The following is a 24,359-nucleotide window of genomic DNA, read 5'->3' on the forward strand; positions in this document are numbered from 1 at the left end:
CATTCTTCCGACATGACCAATAGCATAGCAGTCTGTTTCACAATTCTTTATCGTTCATTCCATCTTAAAGTTATTTTTGTGTGTATTTATTATTCTATCGAACCTTGCCACTCCGAGTGTATTTGTAAACATGTCATTTGTATAACTAGCAGCATGTTTCACTCTTGTCTTCCTAACGATTTTGATCCATAAAGTGCTTCTGTTAGTACCAAGATGAGGTACAGTCAAATTTTATTTTGTATGTTTCCTTTCACGTCTTATTCAGCTGTCCCAGTTTATCCAGTTAAAGTCACGTGCAAACTAAAATATGTATGGCTTCCTATGCACAACTTTGAAATTAGCTCGAAGATGTGTATTGTGTTTGAAATCAAATCATCAACATTGTCAGGGATAATTAATTTATTTGCAGAAAAATATCAGTAAATGTTATTATTGCAAATGTGTATTAGGATTATGTAAGGGGATGCTGATGATGAAAATAAGATCCTTAATTATATTTACCTTGTGAGCGTGCACATTCGTATGTATCCATAATGCCTCATACTCTTTATTTAACTGAATAAAAGTAATTATTTACATCCCTCGGTTATCTCACTGCTGGATGAAAGCCTTCCTGCACCGAGTTCTTCACTGGTTGAGTACGGCAAGGTAATGGGGTGCCCAGGAGCGGCTGAAGCTGTCGTGGCCACTTACCACTGTGCTAACCACTGTGCCACCGCTCCCTCATGAGCTCAGCCTGAATAGTCAGGGCAGGTCAACCACCTGCTTGGCTCTCCTGCCCGGTTTCAGTGTCAGGGGGTGGTGGATCGGTCATCTCATTCAGCCGACATGTCAAGAACGCGTGCGTGACAACAGCGTAACACTCGGCTGTTGCAACACCGGCGGGGGGACACGCGTGGTGAAACGCCGCGATGGGTCAGAGAAAGTATCGCAGATCACGAGGCATCAGCAATAATGCATGCAACAACGCTGCACTGGTTAAGGTAAGCTTTATTGTTTAGTGTCGTCGTTTCACAACAGTGCTGTCTAAAACCAAACTTGGACCCATTAAAATAGAAATTAACGTATTTTAACTCGTATTAAATAAACAATTGAATGTTTCAATCAAGTTTGGTCGTCTGAAGAGAGTGAACGTTTCCAGCTGTTATTCATGTTAACTTTCTCTGCGATAAATAAATTAATGCGTAAAAATTACACTCGACGTGCAAACATGTGACTTGTACACGTGATCGCACGCGATAGGGGACACCGAGTCTTTCTAAGTGTAGATACACACACGCAAGTTAAAACTGGTTCTCAAACTTTTACTGGCTTAATACTGTGTTTTAGTTCTAACGTAACACCCGCTTCATGTCGCTGGTCACCGACACGCTCCGACTGAATACAGCTGAACTCCTGCACTACGATCTACCCGACGGAAACTTCGCCAGGACTTTCGTTTTGAGCCAGCTAACCACAGTCAGCCACACAGACCCCTGCCGTGACTGGCATGGACACAGCCACCAAGGGCGGCCTTTTTACACTCCCTCCACGAACGCTCCGTCTCGCTCACCGGGAGGAGCGGGGCCGGGCACTCCGCGACACGACACCAGCCCTCTCGTTACTGCCGCGTCCGCGAGGGCGGAGACCCACCGAGGCCTCTCCCTGGTGCTCTGTTCGGGCACACCGTCTAGCCACTGCCTTAGGCACCGTACAACCCTTCGTGGGGTTCTACCACTCGTGCCTCTAAGCAGGTGCAACGCAGTTTGGTCCACAGGTACCCAGGAAGCTCTAGACCCCACAGGTTTAGCAAACACGGCGGGGGGGGGGGCCTCCCTCTTTCTCAGTAATCTTCCCCTTCGCGAGATTCTGAAGCTATCATCATTCCAAGCCCATCTAGGAGGCTCCCCTTTACACGCTGAGGGTCTCCCAGGAGGCAATGCCCTACAAAGACCTCTTTCCCTCCGGGCCCAACTCCTCCGATGAGGAACACTCCTCCTCCCTGGGCTATTTAACCCCCTTCTGCAGGGGAGGCGGTCATCCTCCCGAGTCATCCCACTTGCCCGTGACCTTCCTTGTCTTGGCCTCCTGTGTGGCGGGAGGACCCGAGGTGCCCGGGGCCTTGCCCACACACTCAAGGGAGAGCCAGACGTACTCTGGCCTTGAGCCCTTTTAACAGGAGGTTCAAAATCTCAGCCGTTAGCCCCCGCCCCCTCCCCACTGGTCTGCCCAAACCACTAAACAGGGCCCACAGGGTCCCTCTGGTCAGAATCTCGCTCTCCATGGGACTCGAAATCCCATTGCAAGTGCTGCGCTGGGGAAGTGCTGCGTGAGCGTGTCTCTGCACGAGCCTCCCCACGTGCCGACTCCACCCTCCTGGCCGACAACTTTTGCGAGGCCTCCACCCAGCGCCACCATCCGGCCTCCGACAGGGGACCACACTTCCCCGCCCCACCACCTCCTGTTTGGGGGGCTGGCTAGGGCCGCTTGCGTTCCAGAGGTTCCCTCCCCCAGCCCCTGCTCGGCTCCCTGGCGCGCTTGACACCGCCGACGCCGCTGTCCGACGAGCGGAGGGGCTACCGGTTGTCGCGCCGCGGCGAATTCTGATTTTGATTGGTATAACCACGAAGACAATTACGATGAAAGCGTGGGCGGTTACGATCACATTAGAAATTTGATCATTTCCCGGGGAAAGGGTGCCCCGGTTGGCTTAATTCTGCTCGAATTAGGATACTTAATGCAGTTCCCACTATTCGTGCTCAGGCCCCAAAGATGAGATACAGGGTACCGATGTCATTGTGATTAGTGGGGAATAATCAACAAATCAGGGTCACTGGTAGGATGGCCGAACGTTTCGGGGCTGCCGCCTCACCTGGCTACTCAGCCATGAGCGGGGGGCTCAGCGCGGTTGCCCCTGTGGGGCAGCCACAACCTGTGGGGCAGCCACAACCTGTGGGGCAGCCACAACCTGTGGGGCAGCCACAACCTGTGGGGCAACCACAACCTGTGGGGCAACCACAACCTGTGGGGCAACCACAACCTGTGGGGCAACCACAACCTCGGGAGCCGCGTGCAGCACCGCTTCTCTGCTCGCTTTTGCCCCGCGGAGTTTTGGCAGCAAATTCTTCCCCACCCACGCGCATTCAGGGCGCTGAATTGAACACATTCTGTTGAAAGGAATGCTGCCAACGCTGCACAGCACTTTCACGCCAAATCAGCCTCAATATGCAGCGCTGTGCTGCTTATCAGCGGTCCTGGCGGCAAACGATTACCTGCAGGGCGTCTTGAACGTGTTGCCCATCATAAGACTTCTTTTGAAACGACTCGCAGATGCTATCTTTTGAGTTTTACTACAGAGCTAAAAGAACACACTTTGCCGAGCCCCCACTCGCAAACTCAAAACACGGAGCAGGAGGTGGTGGAGGGGTCACGTGGTGCGGAGGGGTTTCCCCTCCGGGCACTAGAAGTTACAATAATAACAAATTGATGAGTTACAATAATAACAAACTGATGAGTTCAAGTGTATCCAATTGGAGCGTGTCGGCGACCACCGCATAAAGCAAACCATGTCCACGGGTGGGTACGCAATGACTGTTAAAAGCACTGTAACAAGCCTGTACGCCCAGGACATTGCACTTAGGTTGTGAAGTTACAGTCTGTCCGTACGACAATGGCACAATGTGATGCGCTGCGACACGGTGACCTAGTCCCCGGCTTCCATCTTGATGTGTGGTGGTTCTCCAGCAAGCACGGCCGAGGGGACCACGCTGCTCCTCTGCTTCCTCAGCCCCTTGCTCTCATTCTGCAGCTTCTGCCGGATGTAGCTCTTGATCTGAGTGTCCGTCTCCATTGGGAAGAAGTGCAGCACCACCCCTGTGAATGCATGCATAAGCCAGGTCACTGCCTCCAGTCGGTCCGAACCAGGCACACTTCGTTCTCTAACTTTGTCACCCTTCCACCGCGCCTCCGAGTAGCACGGTGGGCTACGTAAGGTACGAAATAAGTTAATATTTAATTATGGCTGCATAAGCAAAGGAAAATAACAAGGCAACCGCACAGACCAGCAAAGAAGATTTATCCCACTTTTCTAAGAATCCTTCACAGATTACCATAAATAAGTTATTTGACACTTTTGAATGGATCAAATGGCCAAGTCTATAAGATATTTTATAATTTAATATTTAATGATCAGTTATGCATATCATTCTATTTGAGGATGTACAGTGCATGAACACTGCAAGTGCTGAGCAAAATCTAGTGTGTGTCAGGTTGCTTCCCCAATTTTTGAAAATAATTTTACGTGGGAAAACTGCAAAATGTAATTTCTCAAGTCTATAAATTTTGGAAATAAAATGTTAATGACATTTTCATGCAGTTATAAATACATGCTATTGGCAGTACTGGAAGACAGTTAAATACTTGACTGATCGCAAATTTATCTCTCAAAGGGAAGAACTAAAAAGTACAAAACACATTTTCAACGTATGCTTTGCCACGCAAGTGTTTCTAATTAAAACACAAATACATTTTTTTATTTCTTTGTCCCAGTTTTACTCTAATTGGGCTATCAGCATCACGTGACGAGTTGAAGACTCTTTAGAAGTGTCGGACAGCAGTGCATTACTTTGCGTTCAGTGACTACCTGTGGAAGAAGATGTCACAGAACTGATTCTGAAATCTTAAGTGTCCGCTTATGCATGGACAGCTCCCCAGATTTGAAATCAAGATCTCAGCTATGCCAGCTTAGCACTGAGACGTCTAAGCCCACTGGTCACCTCCAAATATAAACATTCTTAAAATCACTTAATGTTTTTTCCACTTTTAAATTTAGGCTCACAACAATAAATATAAATGTAGTGCAATCCTCGGCATTAACACACAAATAGGTAGAGTGTAATAAAATGAAATAATTGTGACTTTTAGTTTATCCCTGTCTTCAGATGAACGTCTAGTTGTAGCTCTAGTCAGATGCTGCCTTAAGTGTTACAAAAACAAATACCATCCTCATGCATGAACGCACATACATAAAAGAAAAACAGCTTGCATTTTTGCCAATTAACATCACCATAGTTTCAACGGTAAAAAAAAAGTTCCAAAGCGGTTGCAAAACATTTTCTCAATTAGGGAATGCCACCGGCATAACATTGCCTTGATTAAAGGCAGACACACCATATGGAAACTCATTTCCTGGCCAGATGGATAAGGTGCCACACCAATTAATATTGCGGCAGTGAGTCAAGTCGCCCATCATATGAAACTATTCTGTGTGATAAGGACCGGGCCTTTCACACAGCCCTTGATGACAGATTAGCTTCATTACAATTTAACATCCGTACAAAACGGGTGTTTAACCACAAACATAATTTTTTTTTAAACTTGTTTTTACAATGGGACGATCTCTTAGGACACAATACGAATGTGTCGCCAGGCTCAACTCAAACCTTTCATTCATAAAAAAAAACACTTGTCCAATATTTGCAATGTTTACAGCCAAAGTACATTCCATATGAACCGTCTGAGCTGCACCCTGTATTTATGTATTCAGGTGAGCGATGTGTGATGCTCATGCGCACTGCCTGGGCCGTCTTGTTCCTGCCCTCGCTCCTGTTCTGGACGCTGTATGTGTGCATTGCCATTGTACAACGTATTCTGTTTACGTTATAGACTTAAACGCGTGTGCTATGTACAAGTCACTTGATACCCTGGACACTCTTGCAAATGAGATTATCCATCAAGCAATTTTGCACGTAAAAAAAATTGGAATATAAGTCTAGTTAGTATTGCCTTTGTAGCTGGCATTTTTAATATCCTATTATATTTTTCTCCACATGCAAAATATGGAACTGTTGTGATGGAACTGCCTGCCCTGTGCATCCACTTCACTGGCCTATCTCGTGTACTGGGTAAGGCGGTATGCAAAATTACAATCAGGTTGAAAGAACCGAGTCACCACGTGCTAACAAAACTTAGTCATATAAAATGTTCTGCCAGGATACGAGTGAGATTCTGGAACAGTTGTGCGTATGTGAGCACACATACACAGGCCAATTGCACTGCCTGCTGTCACCATTCCACAGAGGTGCGGTTTATTTTGTTTCAACTTGTTAAGACTGTTATATCCCTTTATGGGAAAATCACGAGTGGTTGTCCATGGTGAGACTCGTCCTCACCATATGAATATGGATTGTCCACCACTAGCTTAGGGCCGTAAAACAGGAGATGAACACAAATACCTCAATGACCTTCTTTTACACAGACATCACTTTGACTTTCACTTTTTATTTAATTTATTCTGACAGCTTCCGAATGGATTCAACGTTGGCCTGACCATTCTTAAACAGGGACAAATCGCCCTCTGCTGTCTGAAGTCGTGCTGCGTACATTAGGAAGTAACCCACCACAAAGGGATGTCTCAAAGACGGTGCTCTTATCAATGTGAGAGCAATCTTGAGCTCGTGGTAGAAATTCGATCGTCTATGCAAAGGACAAACCAATGTTGACATCCCACAAAACAGTACTAGTTTTACTGACCCAGAACAGAAGATGGGCCAGGTCAAGCCCCTCGACCAGAATTTAAACAAACGACTCTGCCAGTGAAGTGCTCCGTCACTGCGCCCATCGGCTCGATATATTCCATTTCTGTACGGCATTCGCTGTTTATTGACCACGATTGCAGTTTTGGAAAGCAGTAAGAATGGCACCACATGTGAACACAATGAATAAGTCGTCATCAAGATTTATAATGCATCTCATTATCTCATTGAATAGCATGACAGCGTGAGCAATGGCTTGATTTAGGGGACTTAACGGTGGTAGAAACTCGTTTAAAGGGTACCTGGCCAGGCATGGTAGCGCATGCCTGTGATACAGCACTCTGGAGGGCGTAGGAGGGTTGGGGGGGATCACGTACATATTTGATCGGCTCCCAACATCGCGAGGCTAGGAGGTGACCATGAGGTGGCAGCAGAGCAAATGGGTTGGGGAACATCTGTGTAGACCTTTTGAGAGTTATTGCATCTCGTGCGTGGGGCTTCTCCACGCACTGTGCTCTGCTCTCGGGGTTCTTTTTGCTCTTAAAAAGAAATCGGCCAAAATAGGCCCCCAAAAAAAGATCCTGAACAAGTACTGAGACCCAGGGAGGCAATATTATCACGGGAGAGAAATCATGCACATGCATGGCTCCTGTAACACTTTACAACATGTGTTTGTTCTCAGTGGCATTTAATTGCCAATATCCTTACGTTTCACGCAGCACAATGAGATGACGGTACTTGACGTGTGAAATCACGACATTAGATCACCACGTAATGATGTCATCGGGAGCTGGAGACGCCAATGCGGCACAAATGCCAAGGGAAATGTTTTGGCAACCTTTTATCAAATCTGACAGTTTTACTTCGAATAAGGCTCGAATACCAACACAATTTATTGTAGAGTTTTGTTCATATTGGACCACATTCACGGGAATTATCACGCGCACCCCACTCTAGATGGACGGATGGAGCTTACGCATTAACACTTTCACCCTTAGTTGCATTAAAAACTATTTTAAAAAATATAAGGATGAATGTTATTTTGATGTTACATCGATGGGTTTTTCAACCCTGCGAGGGTGATGTGACCGGGTCAGAGCGGCGGGTGTTGCATCGGCGTGCGGCATCGCCGGGGACTCACGGATGATCTCCATGAGCTCGGCGGAGGGCAGGGCAGGCTTCACGAAGCTGGGCTCCTTGTTAGAGGCCGTGCCCGTGATGGAGTGCGACGCCATGAACTCGCGCGTGTACAGCGACGACAGGAGCTTGTTGGTGAACTTCTGGGCGCTCTCGCAGCCCTTAAACCTCCACAGCAGCTCCATCGTGATGAACTTCCGTGAGCGGGGCACAAGGTGACAAGCGAACACACACACACATGGTGGAAATCATGTTCTGTTCGAACGGAAAGAGGGGGGGGTGGTGAGGCTGCCAGTTGCAATTGCGTCCGTGTATGTATGTTGTGGGGAGCAGTAGTGCAAAGGTTCGCGCACTGCGCTACGAACCCGGTGACCCGATTTCAATTCCTGATCATGGCCAACACCGGTGACGATTATCTGAAACGGTCCTGGGCCTCAAATGAGTACCAAGTGCGATGTGTAAAAACATCGTCATGGGGAGACAAAGGCGATCGGGCATGGTGCTGGTCACCCACCCCCTCGTGTGCCGTGCGGGCCTTCATAGGTGCTCGCTAACAGCACTTGCCCCAACAGTCTGTTACAGGCTATACGTGGGGATCTTTGTCTTTGTATGAACGTTGAACTTCTTTTGCACCCATGTGTAGCCAACCGTGCTATTTGGAGCCCAGCGCACTCTTCACAACTGTACAGACAGCCAAGACAGCACCCACTGTGAGGCATCAGGAATATACAGGGAAAGCGATTAAATGTAAAGGGGTTCTGGAACGAATTTGAACAACAAATTACAAAGACCGTTTATCTAATAAATACGTGCCCAGGCTGCGTGCTCCAGACCGTCCGTGAAGCTTCCTAAAATGATGGTCAGGTCCTCGATCACAGCGCCCAAGGGTGTCTAACATCGCACCGTCTCCCTCTCTCCCGCGTCAGCTTCTCCTGTTCACCTGCTCCCCCTCCCACCCTCCAGTGTTTGTTCCCTACTCTAGTTCTGTGTCTTGAGATGCAGTTGCATTTTCATGCTTTTTAAATACAATGTGTTATAGTTGTCACACAGCAGACAATGAACGGGGAACGAATGAGTGGGTTTGACTCGCAACAATGTGAACGCCAAGGTATTTCAGGTCACTCATACTCAGACGCATTTTGAGCTCGTTTCTGTTGGTGGTTGTGCATCAACGGCTTTAATCTCCATGTCCCTATGTCCAAAACAAATCTATTGATTGAAATCTCACTAATGCGAATTTGCATCGTGTGGTACTGTCCCATCTAGCGGTCCTGACTTTACCAGCACTGGAACAGCTGATGGACCGAGTCGATCATAACCGTAATGACTCGGTTGGAAGCCAGAGGCTCTACCAACCGAGCTGCAGCTCAACAACATGTACAAAGTGATGTCTTTAATTACAAAGTGACATCAAGATATCTTACACTCCTGTCTCATCACTGCTTGTCGGCTACATCATTTACATTGTATCCGTTATCATCTGCTTAAAGCACATGGAAAGATGAAAACATGAATTGGCTCATTGGGTTTTATCATGTACAACTCTTTGAATGAAGCATCATTTGCAGCAGACCTATAGCTATTCCCATGATGAAAGTCTCGTAAAAAATATTTTAAATGATAATTATTTACAACAAAGAGTAAAATACTGTTGTGGATCTAATCAGCCTGATCAACACACACCAGAGTAGCATGAATACATATTTCAATCGGGTGGCAGGCTGGCGGAGTGGTCATAGATGTGCCTCACAGCAACAACGCCTGGATTAAATTCCAGACTTGGGCGCCTTTCTGTGTAATGTTTATATGTTTTTCTCCTGCTCTACATGGATTTCCTCTGGGTTCTTCAGTTTCCTCCCAGAGCTAAAATTACCGACAATGTAACCCACGTTGGCCAAACATCCCAATGTTGAAAAATAACCTGCAAATCACTCAAATGTTATTACACATTGAAACATCGCCCCCTACTGCGAAAACCTGGCAGGACCCTCCTAAAGAAGAGTTAAGACTCGGCGAGACTTTCCTGGGTGAAAACAGGCAGGTGGCATCCTGTGAAAGCCTTCGTTACAGCACCGACTGCAGAAGCAGGCAGGAGCAGGTAAACGAGAGAAAATGACACCGCAGCAAGACACACTGGCCAGGCTGCATCCGCTTTGTCTTGTATCTAGACACACGTTGTCATCGCGACGGGCACGCACCACCCTGTGCGGGAGCCACACCCCACTCGGAGGTGCACCAATTATATGATTTATTGTTAGTGGTTGCTGCTTGCTGAACAGAAATGTAGTATGAACAAGGAATGGAAGTTTACTGACATTGCCTTGAGCAACAAAGTCGATGCACAATTCAACTTAAGACAGAATAAAAAAAAATGTGTGCCTATGATCACGAGGGTGGGATCGTTTGTAGCAAGTAATAGACTGGCAAGAGCCTCGAGTTATTTTTTTATTGGTTTAGCAGAGACATTGAGAGCTTGAGTCTTAGAAGTATTAAAAGTGATAAGTCTATTGCGGCTGCACTGCAGAAGCAGAGGTAAACGTGACACTAGAATCGATTCTGGCTGCTGCAGAATTCTTTAGCATCAGCCAGAGTGTAAAATGTGGACCTGCAATGTAGCTTCATTCCACCAGCATGAGTAGGTGTGGTAGCTTGTTAGGGAAAGAAGACCATGAATGAACGAGAGCAAAGGGTGGGGGTAGGAGATCCGCGAGGCATACATGCACGCACGGAAAGTGGGTCAGGGCATACGCCATATTTACTTATGTTATACTTAGAAAAAGCAAAGCCATTGATCTTCTTGGCACAACAATCTCATCTGACCTGTTATGGAATGTCTATGTTACTAATTTAGCCAATGATGCATCCAGGAATGTTTTTTTTTATTTTCCATACCAAGCCTTCTACTTTAACACATTGTCACCAGATGAAGAATAATGTTGTCCTATCTGAGGTGAAGAAACCAGTTTCTACCTCACTAAACTGGATAAGATTCAACGTTGACTGACGATCCAGCACTCATTGATTCACTGCAGTCGCTCGCTCATCGGCGGCGAGTCACCTCCATATAACTCCTTGTAAGGTATAGCCCTGCAATTGCTGGCTTACAGCACTCCTGACAGTAGGGCCTCTACTATAGGGAATGCCCAAGGGTGTTTTGGCCTACTCTTCTACGCTGGCCAGACGTCTTAAAATAGGTGGGAGTACCCACACTTTACCACACCAAACACGTGACCTGCCGATTGACTAACTAGTAGCGCAGAGCACTAACCACTGTGCCACCGCCCCCTGTACACATACGCATCCACACAATTGTTAACATCATCATGCCCCTCACGCAGAAGAATACGAATGGACCTTACTTCTGTCTTTATCGGTTTGACATCGAGGGGTTGCAGTGGTTTCATCTCAGACTCTTCTTCCTGAAACTGCTGCTCTTCTCGGGAGAGGAACTGAATACGAGCACAATCCTCTTCCAGGGCCACCTCCTGGTCTTCAATGACCTGCAGCCTCTGCTGCTCGGCCGGGCTTCCATGGCCGTCCGCGCAAAACTGTTGTCTTGGGTACAAAAACTTTTCAGCTGCCGCCGTGCCAACGCTGTCCAATGCAAACATTCTGTTCGTCCTCGTGGACTCCTCCATCTGGTGGCCGTACGAAACGGCAGGCGAGTTTTGTTTACCCTCCACGTTCTCTGCGTGCAGAGGCAACGGTTGCCCCCAAGAGCACTCCGCTGCGGAGCTCGGGCACGGCCGCTTGTCCTTTGGCTCTTCGCACTTCACCGCCACCGAATGCTCAGGTTCGGTGTCCAACACCCACACTTCCGCGGGGCCGCAGTTCAGGTCCGTCCGAGTTTGGTCCGCGACGTCGTGAAGGGCGTCGCTCAAGCACGGCCCGTCCCACGACCGCTCGCCGTGCCCCGCCAGCTCCGTGCTCTGCGCCGAAGCCGTGGAGTGGCTCGGCGACACAGGAGGATCCCGGCAGGTCCCAGAATGCAGCAGTGCATCCGTCTGCCCGACCAGCCTCTCCACGCGGTCAGCCAGCATCCCCAGCCCTGCGGCGCACGCACACACACACGCGCGGGGAAGCAGGGCGATCGGATGTGTCAGGATTCGATTGGATGGCGAGACATCCCGATTCTCACGAAATGTCCAAGAGTTAATTTGCAGACATTGTATCTCAACGAATGATTGTGTTCCTGAAGGGCTTGTGTTTATGAATACTACATTAAATAAATGGATTTTGAATGGGCCATTAGAGGGTAATAAAGCAAGGCAAATAACGCCAGCTAAAGAGTCTGAAATGAGCACCACTCAACACTCATTTGTGCATGGGGACAGTCTAACAGACGTTTAAATACTGGTGAGAGATACACAGTTTCCTTTGCAAAGGATACTCATCTCAACAGGCCCGTCCCAAGGTTAGAAATAATATTCACGTACTACATATACATACCACTAACCCACGAAGAACTAACTGATGTCAGTAATTTGTTCATCAACTTAGTCACTAACAATCAGATAGATAGATTGTAAATGTTGTGGATTTGCTCTCCAACACAGCGGTGTGCTGTACTAGTAACGAATTGCATGTTCTGTTTACGTGACAAACCTGACTAATTGGCTGTGTCGGGTGGTGGTGGGTTGAACGACACATTTATATTTACGTGATCTAACCCAAGAAAGCCTTTCTTATGGAATCAAGATAGTTTGGCAGTTTCATAAAAAAACATGGAGCAATATCTAGTTGCTGGGTATTACACTCGACTAACATCTCACCTTTGAATCACAAATCAGTGAGTTAATCCAGTCACATGCACTCACCGTACCAAAACTCTGTCACATCAGAGAATGACTCGATAATAATGTTGCGAATACCATAGCGCGTATGTACATTTAACTTTTTTCGCACCGGACATATACAACTGTATTAATCAGAGGTGTTGTGTGACGAGAGAAATGGACGGATGACTAACTTCGTCAAAATATTCAAATGTTAGAATTTTTATATCAAAGCCAACACAGAGCCAAGCTGAAGTTACCCCACAAAGCACCCAGCCTCCCACATGCGGCTAAAGCGCATTACCAGTAAGGCAGCGGATCTGGTTCTTGAGATGCCTGTTTTCTGCCTGCAGAGCAATCACCATGTTCTTGAGTTCTTCCTTTGACTTTTCTTCAAGAAGCCAGTCCTGCTGGAGAAAAACAGCAAGCATTAGTGACAAAAAATGGACCAATCCAATTGCACACTAATTACAATTAGACAACGTTCCAAAAGGGTCAAAGAATCAACAAAGTTGATGAAGTGACTTAAAGTTGTCATGGACTACTTTTCACGCAGTCGATTACTCAAGCTCCTTTGTAAATGGCAGCCAGCCCCACATCACGTCCTCCGAAGGAAGGAAACATTCAAAGCCACATCCGGCGAGACATCTCTGATGAGGACATCAACAAGCCCCGCCCATGACCTCCCATCCAGCGGCACGAATGGAAACAAAGGTGAGACTGTTCTCCCCAAAAAATTATTGTTATTATCCGATAAGCAATCAATTACTTACTCATCAAATGTTTTACCGAATAAATACATTTAAATAAAGATACTCAACTTTTCACGTAACAAGGAGCAGAGCTGTTACTGTAACATTTTTTTTCCTATTAAACTAATTATTCCTCTTGGACCATTTTCCATGTGTTTTGCGCGTTATGCGTTTTTCAACTGCAGTGCGTTGTAACAGGCGAAAAACTTGTCCACAACCATACAAATATTGGCACCATTCCTGCAAGCGCACCGCATTTTTTTTTATTTGTCCTGTGGTATAGAAAAGGCTGTTTTCATATTCCTCAAAACAGCAAAAAAAATGTATGCATTGCACAATGCAGTATAGATTTCTTATCAAGTGTGGTGTTGGTGGTACACAGGCACGTGTTCTCAAAGTCATACATTATGTCTCAATGCCTACAGCCAGCACTAGATAAGCTGCCTACTGTGAGTTTTATGCACGCAGAATTAATGAATTACGCACTAAAATTAAAATGTAACAGATAATGCATGCAATACACGGAGACATTTTGCTATACGCACGGAGATCGCATGAGAGAAAGAGATGACTCATGAGTGGAGTCTTAAAATAGGGGCGCATTCAGATTCATGAAGGTCTTTCTCACAGATGTCCAATGATGTGGACCGCTAAACTACTGTATGTATGTAGTTTTTGTTTAATAGGAGGTACAGAAATGATTCAATAATCCGTATTCCAAATTTCGAACCACCATATTGGGGCGCCATGGTGGCGAGATGTTAACTTCCTCGCCTGGTATACAGGATGCCATGGGTTCGATCCTAACCCTGACACCTGCTGTATATTTGGAGTTTGCATGTTCTCCCCCTGGTGTGGAGTTTTCTCCGGGTCCTCTGCTCTTCCCTCCACATTTAGAATAACGCGACGCGTTTAGGTACTGAGCACAGCTAAATACCTAAACTCCACGAGTTTACTTTTTGTTTTGTTTTTAGCCAAACAGGTAAATACTAAGCCTGGTAAAAATGGCTAGAGATCAACTTCAGACGCAGTACACTTCATATTTAATGCTTCAGACACGGCAGTCACAACACATGTAAACATAATAGGTGCAGTTCATGCTTGCAGAAAACTGTACACACTCAACAAATGTTGAATCATGCATTTATCTATAAATAACCTGACTGCGGGTATATTGTGGGAAATGCAGTGAATATTTAATAAAAGAAAGTCTTGTAAGTGGTAATGCTGATATATGGATGTTGTTTTTTTTGGAAACATCCAATTTCAACAATGAAAAATTTGTATATCAGTTGGGAGCTCCATAACAGTTTTTTTTGGGTTAGATCGCGTAAATATATAAATGCGTCGTTAAACCCACCACCACCCGACACAGCCAACTAGTAAGATTTGTCACGTAAACAGAACGTGGCCAATTCGTCACTAGTACAGCACACCGGTGTGTTGGAGAGCCAAGCCACAACATTTACAAACGGAATACGATGTTTCGCCAGTAATTGCAACCAGCTTCATCAGGCGACAGCCAGATTTGTGGAGGAGTCCACCTGTTTCGTCCTTAAATAGAGGCGTTGGTGCGATGACGTCACTTGTGTGCTCTTCTTGCGCGAAGTGGGGGGAGGGGGGGATTAATGAATGCAGTATTAATGACTATGGGCATCCATTGCCGTTTGAGTTTTTAATATGGTAATCAACGCACATGATGCATGTGCATTATGCAAGCCCATGTTCGTGTACTTCCTGTCGATTGTGTGAACTAAAATAGTGGTACCAACAGTAATCCCCATTGAAGTATGGTGACCTGTATAGGCATCCATTTAAACAAAAGTATTATTTGATGATTCGCTTCCAAACACCAATACGTCTGCATCCGATCGGTTTAAAAAAAAATTTATTTCTCTCAATTTCTATAAATTCTCTCATTAGTCTTGTCCAGCAGTAACTAGTATTGCACAGAACTTCAACATTATCAAACTCAATTGAGTGTCCTTGTTGGCACGCATGACCTGCCGCTGCCGACAGTGTATTTGGGAGTATTGAATGTCTTTGGTGTTGATCATTTGTCCTGTTTGCCCAACATAACATTTGCCACACGTGTAATTAATCCGGTACACACTTTCTGTTGATAGCTTCGTTAATACATCTTTTGTAGCAAATATTAATTCTGTATTTCATGTATCGTGCCAAATGTGGCTCGGATGTTTTGTTTTCCAAACATCTGGCTAGTTTATCAGTTACTCCCGCAATGTACGGTATTTTAATAGTTTTAACTACTTGGTCAGTTTCAATTCTCGTGTTATTTGATTTGGTTTTGGAATTCAATTCCTTCCTGATCTGTGCATCATTGTAACCGTTCAATTTCAGCGCTTCTTTAACATGTTTAATTTCACTTCTCAGACTATCACCATCTGACACTTTCTTAGCCCAATGTATGAGCGTCTTGACGAGAGCAAATTTCTGTGTGGGGTGATGGTGCGACTCTGCATTCAGATAGGCGTCAGTGTGAATTTTCTTTCGGTAAACGCTGTGTTATTTTACCATTTCGACCACGTCCGAGCCCAATATCCAGAAATGGTAAAGTTCTGACAGCTTCCACTTCCATGGTGAACTGGATGGATGGTTTTTGCGAGTTAACATTTGAATAGTTGTGATGAGCAGCACACACATCCACACCAGCACATTCCCCAAAGTAGATTCTCGGTTATTTGGCGTTGCCGCAGAGTCTATTTAAAGCTTAACAAAAACTCTAGAGTGAGAAATAGGGCTCCTTGATCTTGTACATCGAATATAGCCTTGCAGTTAAGGTGCCACTCTCAGGTCCCATGGTTCCATCTTCTTGTGAAATGGTTCATTTTTATAGATATAATAAAACCCAAAGGAAGCATTAAATGGAACACAGTATTCCGTTCGAGTGGCATGCAGGTAGAACTCTCTTCGTAATTAAACAAACTGCTGAATTTACCCTCAACCCTGGCTTCACATAGAGCACAGAACATTTTTTGTTTCACAACGCTAAATTGGGAATTATGAAATACATTTCAACACCCCTTGCTCTCAAGCCAGTGACAGAAAAACACATGACTGGAGTTGCATGTTTTTTTCCTAAACATCACTGGGCACTGACTATCATTTCATGATAGCGATGAATTAAAAGTATTCCTTATCTGAGACAAACTAAAAATACCATAATGAGACCATAAGAAAAAGTGGTAAACAAAACGGATACTACAATAGCACAGTGAAACATCTCAAAGCCACACTCAAATAAGCCAGTGTTTGGGGTAATCCGGAAATAAATACAAATATATAAATTAATAAACGTCCCTTTTTTACACTCTTGAGTGGAAAACTGTTCGTGCACTAATTAAACTATTTTTTTTATTTTACCAGGCAAGGCCCAGCGAGCTATATTGCTCTTTTACAGAAGCAACCTGGCCACAAATGAGAGCTCAACAAAGTGGCTTATCATGCGAAAATTTATAGCAGCCAAATACCCTAAAAACGCACGTTTTTAAATGTGGAGGGAAAAACCGGAGGACCTGGAGAAAAATCGACACGACTACAGGGAGAACATTAAAACTCCAAATATACAGCAGCAGGCGTCAGGGTCGGGATCGAACCCACAGCCTCCTGTACACAAGGCGAGGTAGTTAACATCTCCTAGCCACCGTGGCGCCAATTAACCTTCCTGCAGTAGCACACGAATTGTGTGTGTTGTGCACGAGTAATGGTTAAGCGATGTGAAGATGTTGCTGTTTGGAAATTGGTTAACCAGTACCCTTGGACACACCCCTCTCTTCCACGTGCATTGACACGTCTCTCTCGTGCTTGTCATATTTGACAAATATATGCAATGAATTATTCAAGCCCCGTCAGAATATCTCTACAGCCTTCAACATCTAATAAACCTCAGCCTTCTACCACGACTTAATGGTGCCAGTGATGCGGATTGAACTGTACAGGAATGATTTCTTAAGTGTTATTCAATTGTACATTTTAAATACACATTGCTCAAATCAACACTGATAGGTAACCATCACTAAATATAAAATGCATCATGAACTCTCATGTATTTTTCTTCATGGACTATGTGTGTAAATAAATCTGAGAGGATCATAGATTTTATTAAGTAATACTGGTGATACCACAGTTGTGGCAAAAACAACTTACATGAGTTATCACTGGGCTGCCGATTAACTACCATTCTTATTTACAATATAAACACAGCATGACATTTATACGGACACAGACGCAAACAGCAAGACATAGACAACACATCGAACGCCTAATGAAATTAGGGTGAGACATTCTGGCGCAGCACACACAAAGAAAACAACACATTCCAACACAAATGCAGTAGAGACACGTGCTTAAACTCATTCTTAACAAACAACACAACACGGATGACAACAACATTCACTACTAAGCACAGTGCCTGTGCTCAAAAGGCCACGGATAACGTTTAAAAGCGTGCTGCTGACAGGACGTCACATGACACAGCAATTCATTATGGGTTGACAGGCTCCTGACTGAGACTTGTTGTACAAGGCCTCTTCAGCTCCCGTGTGCTGCTTGCACTGCCTGGCATCCTACTGGACAGTCGCCACTGCCAGTTGCTAGTAGACTTGTTCGTAAATCTCCTCTATGAACTTCAGTTAACATTGCTGGTATAATTCCAAAAAACACATTACTATAAAAAAAAACTCAGTAAAATTTGTATTCAACTTCATTTTTTAGCCAATGCTGTATGCATTTTTACAGTAATTTCCTAGACGAACAGAAGACACAAAGGCATGCAGCAACTGAGCATGTGAACTGCATCACAAGGCCAATGAAGCCATACGTATCGAGGAAGCCCAATTGCAGAGCATTTCTCAGAGATGGCTAATATCCTTCAAATACTCATCTAATCAAACTAAGACGAGACCAGCGCACAGTGTCGCTAGAACTAGTGTCTGAATGGCAAATAGCAGCTTTGTACGGAGGTACAAGTCTAGCAAAGACAGAGGAGGGCATGAACAAAGCTGAAAATACCTCATTTGACAATCTCGACAAAGCCATAAGAAGTACATTGTGATAAGTACATTGCCCACGAGCTGGTCACGTGGTTAACATAGCTAATACCAAGGGTGGAACGATTCTCTCCACATTTCAGATTACAACTGTCGTGATTCTGGGTCATGAGTCAATGCAAGAATTGATTATTTTCGTCATAGCCTCAAGTGGCTGGAGGGGTCACAGGAACCCATTACATACAACATATACAAATTGAAAAACATTGCTTTTTAAGTCATTTGATGCATGTATCAATAACTTAATGAATATTAATCCAAATTGATCGATGATTCAATACATAGTTAAAACCATGGCCAATACTATGCGAGACTACTACGCTGCCATCACAGATCTTGGAGTCAAATCCAGAAAACCACTAAAAATGAAACACGTTGCGTAACAAGTTGATGGTTTCATCCCGGCCACTCATGACTATCCTATACATTGCCCAGGTTTGAAAGCGATGATACCGCCCATGGGAAGTAAGAAAGTGAAATGGCGAAGCGCACGATTTGTGCGAATGTCCAGTCAATATTCCATCATTCAAATATTTATATGAATAAGCAGCAGTAACCAGATATCCGTGACACATAACAGCTGATCCATTTAAAAATACTGAAAAAAAAACAGTTGTGAGCCAGGGTTAATGATAGTGGGAAAGAATGTTCAGCCTCTGCACTTGAACAACAAACTGCCATCGCTGTCCCGTTAAATAAGCTGCGACCCATCAATTAGCTCCATTTAAATCATACTGTACCACAACATACAATAACACTAAAGTAGCGAGTGAGAGCGTTTGAGATAAAATAAAAGCAATCCTTTAGTGCAGTCAACAGAAAGTCTGAATCCCAAAAACACACGTACATGGCATCGCGACAAATACCATAACACAGGGCCACACGTATGAAATGAAAATAGTGACAATGATATTAAAATACATTGGCACAAAACGACCAGTTATGCAAACAAACTAGCAGTGGCCATGGAGTCCACAGTGACACGTGCATGCCACAATAGGCTGCTCGTGACAGCCAGTGGCACGCACACAACGAAGCAGTGGCACGCAGTGACACACAAAGGGGCCACGGAGTGACACATCGCCATCAGAGCGCCACAGGAAACGTCCACGGAGACACACGCAGCTGCAGTAATAAAACTGTCCTCGCGGTGTGAGGCCAGCTGCACCACAATGGCTCGATTGCCCTCAACGCAACAAACGCACAGCAAAACAAAACCACGTGTGCAGCAGCAGCGGCTCACACAAGACACACGCGGTAGTTCTGATTAGCACGGATGGCTACGTACGGTGCGAAAGAGAGTTCACCAAACAGCCCAACAATGGCACACAGAGTGACACACATTGTGACTGACCGTGGCGACGACAAGCCGCACTGGCACACAGTCACATGGCGAGGGTGGTGGCACGCCAGCATCACAGACGGTCACACAATTGGCACCTTGTGCAAGTGACGCGGCGCCTACACAATGGCAGATTTATACAACAGGCACACATAGGTCGGAACTTCGTGCTACATTCCCTGCCCCGTTTAAAGTCCAAGAAGAAGACCCTCCAAAGCCTCACCCCGAGTCAACACCGACAACATGAATATACACACTGTCACTATACAGCAGCGAGATGCCGTGACATTCAGATGCCATACAAATCCGAATTGTATCGTATACATGGTATTGTACACACAGCTACTGTACCACACGTGATATACAAATGGGGCCGTGGTTGAGACAGTTGTAAAGAGGAGATCACACGGCCGCACGATCGGGTGACAGTGCCACACAGAGCTCCGTGTGTGTCTCGGGGTCTAACAGTGTTCCACACGGCCAGCAGTAACAACAGCACGGGCGAACCACACGCACAGTGCCACACCAGTGCTACACTCGCAGTGACACACGGTGGCGGAAAATGTCCACCGGTGACATCATCCACAGTGGCACTGCCCCTCCAGTCGCTGATAGCAAACATCACGCGCCACATTGAGACGCCGTTCCACATGCACACATCAGGGACGGTGACACATCAGGAAAGGTGACACATCAGGGAAGGTGACACATCAGGGAAGGTGACACATCAGGGACGGTGACACATCAGGGAAGGTGACACATCAGGGAAGGTGACACATCAGGGACGGTGACACATCAGGGAAGGTGACACATCAGGGACGGTGACACATCAGGGAAGGTGACACATCAGGGACGGTGACACATCAGGGAAGGTGACACATCAGGGAAGGTGACACATCAGTGACGGTGACACATCAGGGACGGTGACACATCAGGGACGGTGACACATCAGGGAAGGTGACACATCAGGGACGGTGACACATCAGGGAAGGTGACACATCAGGGACGGTGACACATCAGGGACGGTGACACATCAGGGACGGTGACACATCAGGGAAGGTGACACACGGTGACACATGCGATGTCCCCTTGTGAGAAACGGTGGCGAACCGTCACAATCACACACAGACACACACTGGCATGGAACACCAAGACACAATCACACACAGACACACACTGGCATGGAACACCAAGACACAATCACACACAGACACACACTGGCATGGAACACCAAGTCACAATCACACACAGACACACACTGGCATGGAACACCAAGTCACAATCACACACAGACACACACTGGCATGGAACACCAAGACACAATCACACACAGACACACACTGGCATGGAACACCAAGACACAATCACACACAGACACACACTGGCATGGAACACCAAGTCACAATCACACACAGACACACACTGGCATGGAACACCAAGACACAATCACACACAGACACACACTGGCATGGAACACCAAGACACAATCACACACAGACACACACTGGCATGGAACACCAAGACACAATCACACACAGACACACACTGGCATGGAACACCAAGACACAATCACACACAGACACACACTGGCATGGAACACCAAGACACGTTCCACACAGACACCCAGTGCCACGCGCAGAGTGGCAAGGTTCGTGTCACCCTGTGGCTCCACAGTGACACGGTCACAACAACTTCCTCATCGCTCCACAGAAACGGTGGCACAGTGAAATGGTGACACAGTGAAATGGTGACACAGTGAAATGGTGACACAGTTAAATGGTGATACAGTGAAACGGTGACACGTGTACTACTCTGGGGTCAGACTACGCGATAAACTCATATTCCCACACGCTGGCTGACATGATACCCCAGTGTTACATAATGTCCCGGTGACAAGTGGCACAGAGCACCAAAGTGTTCACGGTGATTTGGGTATCCCATACAGTGCCACATACTGACAGTGGCATACAACACCGTTACAGTGACCCACACTCACTAACACAGTTCCACAGTGATGCGTGGCCACGCACACATTTATATTGTCAGTGATCCTTTGCTGCACACAATTACTGTTCCTCGCGCAATGGCACAGTGCCACACACCACACAGTGACACATTTCAAGTGACAAACTTCATACGGTGACACTCCCACACACACTGACGCAGGCCAACACATTGCCCCACAGCGATACACTGTGCCACCCACTCTCTTCAGGCACAGTGACACGGTACCACACAGCAGTGGCACTCAGCGAGACAGTAGTGACACACACAGTGACACACACACAGTGACCCACAGTAGTGACACACACACACTGTGACCCACAGTAGTGACACACACACACACTGTGACCCACAGTAGTGACACACACACACACTGTGACCCACAGTAGTGACACACACACTGTAACCCACAGTAGTGACACACACACTGTAACCCACAGTAGTGACACACACACACACTGTGACCCACAGTAGTGGCACACACACTGTGACACACACACACACTGTGACCCACACTAGTGACACACACACACTGTAACCCACAGTAGTGACACACACTGTAAACCACAGTAGTGACACACACACTGTGACCCACAGTAGTGACACACACACTGTGACACGCACACACACACTGTGACCCACACTAGTGACACACATACACTGTGACCCACAGTAGTGACACACACACACTGTGACCCACAGTAGTGACACACACACACACTGTGACCCATAGTAGTGACACACACACTGTGACCCACAGTAGTGACACACACACACTGTGACCCACAGTAGTGACACACACACAGTGTGACCCATAGTAGTGACACACACACTGTGACCCATAGTAGTGACACACACACAGTGTGACCCACAGTAGTGACACACACACAGTGTGACCCACAGAAGTGACACACACACTGTGACCCACAGTAGTGACACACACACAGTGTGACCCACAGTAGTGACACACACACTGTGACCCATAGTAGTGACACACACACACTGTGACCCACAGAAGTGACACACACACTGTGACCCACAGTAGTGACACACACACACTGTGACCCACAGAAGTGACACACACTGTGACCCACAGTAGTGACACACACACACTGTGACCCACAGAAGTGACACACACACTGTGACCCACAGTAGTGACACACACACAGTGTGACCCACAGTAGTGACACACACACTGTGACCCATAGTAGTGACACACACACACTGTGACCCACAGAAGTGACACACACTGTGACCCACAGTAGTGACACACACACACTGTGACCCACAGAAGTGACACACACACTGTGACCCACAGTAGTGACACACACACACTGTGACCCACAGTAGTGACACACACACTGTGACCCATAGTAGTGACACACACACTGTGACCCACAGTAATGACACACACACCATGCCACAGTGGCGTACAGTTATTCAACACAGTGAGCCATGCCCACTGAGTGACATCGTGCCAAACAATGACACTGTAAGCTACAAAAGTGCCACACGCTGCTGTAGTTACATACACAGTAGTGACACACACACAGTGGTGACACACACACAGTCGTGACACACACACAGTGGTGACACACACATACAGTGACACGGTGTCACACACCGGCTCTCTGTAGGCACCATCGGGCCCGATTCTCCGACTCGGGACGCGGCGCCGCTTCGCCTCCCCGTTCACCGCCCCGCGCCTCTGCTGTTGTTGTTGCTGCTGTTGTTGCTGATGGTACTGATGATGCTGTAGAGGGTGGTGGTGATTAAGATCCCCGTGCGTGACCAGGCGAGCAGGGCGATGGTGGCTTATTGGCAGCCCCGGGCCGGCCTCCTGCTGCCCGCGGTGCTCCCCCTCCCCCTCCTCCTCGTGGTGCTGCTGCTGCTGCTGATGATGATGTCGCCCCCCATCAGCAGCAAATCGCTGGCGGGACATGGCCCTTACTCAGCTCCAGCCTCGTCCTGTCGCTGCTGCTGCTGCCTCTCACCTCCCTCCCGGGCCCCGAGCTCAGCCCTCAGCCCGGTCCCCACTGCGCCTCCCTCGCCTCCTGCTCGTCCCAGAGGCCCCGGGCTGAGCGGGGGGTGCCGCCCGTGCCCGGATGCCTCCTCCCCTTCCTCCTCCTCCTCCCTCGTGTGCACCCAACCCCCCCAACCCCCCTCAAAGAAGACAAAGATGGGCCGTGTCGCCTGAGCGGGACTGCTGGTGCCAGGGCTGTGTCTTCGTCGCGAGTGGCAGGCACCTGTGAAGGCCGGAACGTGGCACGGGGCGGGTGGCCGCCCTTTGTCACCCCAGGGGCGATGTTTACTACGCACCGCGCCAGGTGCTCACTTTGAGGCTGAGTTGACCTAGGGGGAGGCCCAGGACCGGTTCAGATAATCTTCACCGGTGTTGGCCGTGAGCGGGAATCGAACTCGGATGGCCAGGTTCGTAAGTGAAGCGTAGCGCTAATAGCTCCACTGCCGCTCCCCATTCAACCCCATCAACTCCAACACCCCCCCCCCCGAGACGCTCACGAGTGGTATTGCCCACTTCAACCGTGGTGGCTCGCGCATTCCGATTGGTCGGTGCCTTCGCACGTGACGGACGGGGCCCGCTACATTACGGACCGTACCAAGGTGTGAGCCCATACAGGGGGATCGTGTGGGGAAAACCACGGTGAGTTTAAAGCAGGGGGGTGAGGAAGCTTTTTTTCTGCCAAGGGTCATTTGGATATTTATAACATTATTCGCGGGCCATACAAAATTATCAACTTAAAAATTAG

The 24,359-nt window shown here is 47.0% G+C and overlaps 1 protein-coding gene across 3 annotated transcripts; it reads right to left on the minus strand.

The window, feature by feature from the left end:
- Positions 1-972: 972 nt before the first annotated feature.
- On the minus strand, positions 973-24,070 carry BEND6 (BEN domain containing 6). Of its 3 annotated transcripts, XM_078598417.1 has the most exons (6): positions 23,216-24,070; positions 12,729-12,834; positions 11,009-11,697; positions 7,654-7,843; positions 6,378-6,453; positions 3,766-3,852 (listed from the first exon to the last, which is right to left on the minus strand). In XM_078598417.1, exons 1-5 carry the CDS (start codon positions 23,531-23,533, stop codon positions 6,410-6,412), a joined length of 1,347 nt encoding a protein of 448 aa, XP_078454543.1. In that variant the 5' UTR covers positions 23,534-24,070; the 3' UTR covers positions 3,766-3,852; positions 6,378-6,409. The 3 variants fall into 3 exon arrangements, with proteins under 3 accessions (XP_078454542.1, XP_078454541.1, XP_078454543.1); XM_078598416.1 differs by lacking the exon at positions 6,378-6,453 and having other exon boundaries at positions 973-3,852; positions 12,729-12,831; XM_078598415.1 differs by lacking the exon at positions 6,378-6,453 and having other exon boundaries at positions 973-3,852.
- Positions 24,071-24,359: the final 289 nt, after the last annotated feature.

Source organism: Lampetra planeri, chromosome 10, assembly GCF_965212315.1.
Source record: "Lampetra planeri chromosome 10, kcLamPlan1.2.h2, whole genome shotgun sequence".
NCBI classification, from domain to species: Eukaryota; Metazoa; Chordata; class Hyperoartia; order Petromyzontiformes; family Petromyzontidae; genus Lampetra; species Lampetra planeri.

Bases quoted from the DNA above. Each gene is read 5' to 3' on its own strand.
- BEND6 (XM_078598415.1), bottom strand. From the start codon at position 23,533: ATGTCCCGCCAGCGATTTGCTGCTGATGGGGGGCGACATCATCATCAG. The intron at 12,835-23,215 runs GTGTGTGACACC...GTTTTTCTCCAG, and splicing joins ATGGTGCCTACAGAGAGCCG to CAGGACTGGCTTCTTGAAGA. The intron at 3,853-7,653 runs GTGAGTCCCCGG...ATGCATTCACAG, and splicing joins CGAGCTCATGGAGATCATCC to GGGTGGTGCTGCACTTCTTC.